The sequence below is a fragment of the Capsicum annuum genome, chromosome 6 (assembly GCF_002878395.1).
Source record: "Capsicum annuum cultivar UCD-10X-F1 chromosome 6, UCD10Xv1.1, whole genome shotgun sequence".
NCBI classification, from domain to species: Eukaryota; Viridiplantae; Streptophyta; class Magnoliopsida; order Solanales; family Solanaceae; genus Capsicum; species Capsicum annuum.
The window spans coordinates 48542189-48547739 of NC_061116.1; the positions used below are offsets into that span (position 1 = coordinate 48542189).

The window sequence follows — 5551 nt, forward strand, 5'->3', positions numbered from 1 at the left end:
CCTGCTCTTTCTTGTTTTTTCCCTCTTAAAGAAATGTTTTGCTACCCTAAAAGAAATTTTCTCCCTAGGTTTTCGAGTCTAAAATTTCTAATCCTTTTTGGACCCAAAAGTTTCCCCACCCAATAACCTTCAACCCCAGAATTTTAAACCTCTTTAGAATACCCCAAAATTGAAACTAACCCCTCAGAAAGAAGAGAAAACCCCCCTTTCGAACCCAAAATTCCCAACTTGGAAGGAAGAGAACAATCCCCTGATTTTCGGTCCCCCCCCCCCAAAGTAGGACCCAATCATTTCTTATATAGAAGACAAAACTAGGGGTAGATTAGGGATTTGAAAAAAAGACTAATTTTTAAGTTCAAACTGGAACCCTTCTACAGCTTGGATTTTATCCCCATTGGTACCAATTTTTTTTTCTTTGAAATGGTGGACCAATTAAAAAAGAAAAAAAATGAATTCCGTTCCAAACCAATGAAAACAACCAGGTATGTACGAATTTGTACCATGGTATCAGATCTTTACAGGGTTGGAACGTTGGAGAAGACACCTGGACGCGTTTCTAGAAGATTATCGAAGCTTTTCATTGTACTGTCGCGTAAGACGCGTAAAGAAGGATACAAACGGGTTGATTTTGTTGAAGTCGGGTTGAAGATGGATTGGGTCACGAAGTTGATGGAGTTATCGAGGTTGTGGCTGGTTGAAATCGAATGTTGTTGATTGTTAAAGGTTGTTTTCTGAAGGGGGGAGATATAAGGGAATGGGCCGGCTAAAAAAAAAAATTTAAAGTGGGCTAGTTGTGTTTAGTAATTTAAATGGATAGGCTAGGCTGATGTTGGATCTTATTGTGATGAGCTAACAATTTTCAATAAATAAAAGGTGTGCTAGTTGGGCCATCTTGGTTATTTAAATTTTGGGTCTTTAATTGGGGTTATTAAATAACCCCTATTAAACCTACTTGGGTTATTAAATAACCCTAATTAAATTTAATTAGAATATAATTAAATTTAATTGAATTAATAATAACTCAAATTAAATTTAATTGGATTAAAATAATCCCAATTAAGAAATGGTAACTTTTGGGATTAAGATTGAATTACAATTTAAACGGCTTATTTAAATTCTAACCAAATTGAATATCTATTGGTCAATTGCATCACCATTGGGTCAATTTGATTTTAATTGAGGTCATATTTAATTCGTTCGCTAAATTGAATCGCAATCTGGTACGAATTAAGTAACAAATTAACCTTGAGTTTCTTGATTTGATTAAAATCCAACAAATATTCCTCTAAATAAAATATTTTGAGAGCAAATCATATTGAAAACCAAGATTTTATCCATTTGAATTAATTTTCAAGTTTAATCAATAAAAAATCTAATTTTGATTAAAATGTTCATTTAAATAATAAAATTTATACACTCTCGTATATAAAAAATATGAAAAATGTATAATCGTTAATTAAATGATTAAATTGCCTTGAATAAGTACTTTAACCAGCATTTATTTGAACAAAACACCACAAAAAAAACTGCGTTTAGCAAGAGACCGATAACGTTGTTAATCAACAGAAATTTGTCGCTAAATCCATTTAGAGACGGATCAGCGACAAAATTTTATTCGTTGCTATATTGTGCATTGCTAACCATTTAGCAACGGAAAAATAAAATCCGTTGCTAGATTTGCAACAGAATAGAGACGTCCTATATCCGTTGCTATATTTTAGCAACGAATATATTCGTTGTTATATTTATAAGTTTCGTTACTAATTTCATGTTGTATTTCGTCATTTTGATTATTTCCTGACCAAATATTTCATTGCTAGTCCGTCGCTAAAAATTCCCAATTTTTGTGATAAAAAATATTTTCCTCAATCCGTTGCAAATGTTTTAGTTTGGCAATGAGTAATTTTGTCGCTAAATCTGTCGTCATTACTTTTCTTTCAATATCTTTTTATTTGTATTTTGCATATTAATAGAATATTATAAAATTCTATAATACCCAATATTTATATAAAAAAACCACACACATATATATAGATAGAAAAATCTTCTTATAATATCCAACATGCATGTAAAAGAACCCATATATATAGATAGAAAAAGTCTAAACATCCTCAATACCAAACATAGCAACATCTAAACAGATTAGTATGTCCAAAACATGCTCAATACCTACATCCATCAAGTGTAATTTTTTGTTGCACAATTTTAAATGTTTCAACAAAATAGACCATAAAAAACCACTAAAAAGACCATCAAAAACCAATGCATTGATCGTCAAAAGTATCACAACTGATCAAGATCATTGCAATCATCATTTAAGGAATCAAGATCGTCCAAAGGAGTAGCCGGATGTGTGACAACTGATCGTGAAGAAACCAACTTCTGTACCTCTTCAATGACAATAGGAAAAAAATAATTTTTAAGTGCGGAAATCAATCGCTTCACAAACTCATCCAAATTCGAATCTGCAGCTGGTACCGATTCATGTGAAGCTAAAGATGAAATTTTTCCACAAGAAATACACAAAGTTTGGCCGTAGTAGCCTTTGGCTTCAAATCCAAGACCAAATACTCTTCGCTTCTTTTCTCCTCCGGCAGCTTGGTAATATGCTTCAATTTGATCAATAACAGATTCTGATAATGTTTTTTCTCATAATATTTCTTCAAATCTTTCCTGTAATAGTGGAAGTCAAATTATAACGGATTGTACTTACAAATGATTAGATACCAAAAAGTACTTTAAACTAAAAAATGAGAATTAAGTAAACTACTACATTAAGATTTAATCTTACATGGATGATTCGGGGACGTTCATCAATGAAAGATTTTCCATCATGACTATGTGTGTGAACATGCATATGTAACTCACTTGGTGTCGGATCTCGACCCATTTCAGCAGCCTGTAAAAAAGAAGTGTTGAGCATTGTACTAAACAAAACTGCTGGAACATTTCATGTAAGCCAGAAATGTTTGTAAAGCCATAATTCAAGTGGAACGTAGTTGGTCATCAGGTAAATATTATTAGTCGCGTGGTCAGAACTATGTTATCTAATTTACATTGTTCTTACTAAGCAATGACTGGAAAGATATTGCTGCATTTCATTGCATCAAAATTACTGAAAATATATGCTAATAATGAATATTTTGAAATTTCCAGTCAGATTCCAGTGTGAAGGTTATATAAGATAAAAACCAATCACATAAAATAGACAAGTAATTTCTAGAATCATAAGGCCTTGATTCTACCCAATACATCTCAAAGAATATGTGAATATATGAATTCTCAGTAATATATCACTCTACAACATAAATGCACGGTTTACATTACAGTTGTTCAGGTTACAAGACAACAACAGAACACAACATACTAAATACAACACAGGAGACAGAAACAGTAAGAAGTGATCAACATTTAAGATAAACAGTAAATAGAAACGCAACAATAGCATAACGTTGAACTAAGTTTAGACTGTCTCACAAAAAATTACAGTTTAATACTTGAAATATATACTTATAAGTCTCTTTCGGTACTCTCCAATCGAGATAGATCCTCCCGTGTGAGTTCTAGCAGCGACTTCTTTGCCTCCACGACGATTCTGTGCATTTATTTTGGACTTTTCAACACTTTTTGGATCTGCCCAAAGTCGCTGCTAGCTTTCCCAGACATCTTCATTTATAAAATCTTGCCTAATCAATTTATCTTTGATTTTAGCAATGAAATTTCTATACACAGTTGCTGCCTTACTCTGCTGGTGTTTCTTTACTGCAGCATCAGTAATGGAAGAATCCCAATAGAAGTGTTTCTGAAATAAATTTCCAAGATAACACATTAATATCGTATTTATAAAAATGAGTACACTTTAAAAAATCAATTATGATGAAGATGTATACCTTGAATTCCCCAAAATAGCCATCTTTTATGTCACATGAGACACCTTTCCAATTGACTCCATTGTGATCAAGTTCACTTTTGAAAAACTCGTATATCCTATTGGAGCATGCTTTAGAAGGTTGCAATCTGTATCAATGTGAAAACATTATTTAGAGGTTACTATAAATAAAAAATAATATATACTAATAATAGACAAGAAATGGACTAACCCTGTAGAAGTTATAGTAACAAGGGTCCGCACATGGCTCCAACTGGAATTACTTTCTCCATTTGTGTTGCTATGAGATATGTTCTCACCTACTTGGTTGGTTTGTGAAGACGTACCTATAGTTGTTGGGTTGGTCTGATTTGGAGTAGTAGGAGATGTACTACCATGATTAGAAGTTGGAGAACCTACGCTACCAGCTGTTTGTGGCACAACTGTAGGAGTGGGAATAGTAGGTATATTTGCAGTACGAATAGGCATATTAGTCCTAGCTGCTGACTTGCCCGCATGCCCTATGCTTCCTCGACCTGTACCTCTTCCTCGAGTTATATCTATTAAAAAAATTATACTTGTTAAAGTGGAAAGAAGATGCAAATTTTACACAAAAAGTCACAACATCATATAATATTCTAATTATTAAATCCTATCCAACAAAATACCTCACAGCAACATACCTCACTATCATTCTGAAATCCCATGTAACATTGGAAAATTCACAACAAGAACCAAGAACAGATCAAGAACCACCAACATAATAAGAACAACCAAAATACTCACAACAAGAAACACCAACAGATCAAGAATCACCAACAGAACCACCAAAATACAACAAAATACTCCCATTGTAATTCTTCCTATAAGAACTCCTCCCAAATGAAGAACCAACAACAGAACAAAAACCACCAACAGAATCACCCAAATACTCACAACAAGAACCACCAGTAGATCATGAACTACCAAAAAAACCACCAAAATGCTACAGAATACTCCCATTGTAATTCTATCCATAAGAACTCTCAAATAAAGAATGAATAATAGATCATGAACTAGAAAAAAATAAAAATTATATCTATGTGTAGACAGAAAGCAGACCAGAAGTTGATTATGTTTAGCTATTTTCAAGGATAAATTCGATTGGTTAAGACGCTCACCTATTTGGTTCCTTAGAGTAGATGTACCTTCTCTTGTTCTGTTGATCTGATTTAGAGCAGTCGGAGATGATTCAGGAGTTGTATGGTTGCTACCATCACCAGAAGTTTGAACCGTTGATCTAATTTGAGAAATCAATGGTTAAACTTGATTTGTATTATTTTGACCACCTATGACATCAGCTTGAGAAGTAACAATAGCAGGAGTGGGAACAGTAGGTACGTTTGCAATAACATCATTATTACTCCTAACTGCAGACTTACCTCCACGCCCTGTGCTTCCGCGACCTTGACCTTTAGCCATATCTATAAAAAAAATTATATTAGTTAAAGTACAAATAATATGTAAATGTAATAATACCAAGAGAAACAAACAACAATATATAGATAAGGTATTAGAAAATGTAAAAGCACAGTTGTAGCCTAAAAAATGAATGAGAAAAGAAAGAGTCAAAAATGGAGAAGTAGAGCATAAAACCAGTTCAAGCAACAAGTTTTATGTAAACAACGAGATAAAGAAAATGAT

The 5551-nt window shown here is 33.0% G+C and overlaps 1 protein-coding gene across 1 annotated transcript; it reads right to left on the bottom strand.

Annotated features, from left to right (window-relative positions):
* Positions 1-2283: 2283 nt before the first annotated feature.
* Positions 2284-5329, bottom strand: LOC107874371. Its single transcript, XM_047414374.1, has 6 exons — positions 5197-5329; positions 4101-4428; positions 3891-4017; positions 3665-3802; positions 2869-2899; positions 2284-2633 (listed from the first exon to the last, which is right to left on the bottom strand). Exons 1-6 carry the CDS (start codon positions 5327-5329, stop codon positions 2284-2286), a joined length of 1107 nt encoding a protein of 368 aa, XP_047270330.1.
* Positions 5330-5551: the final 222 nt, after the last annotated feature.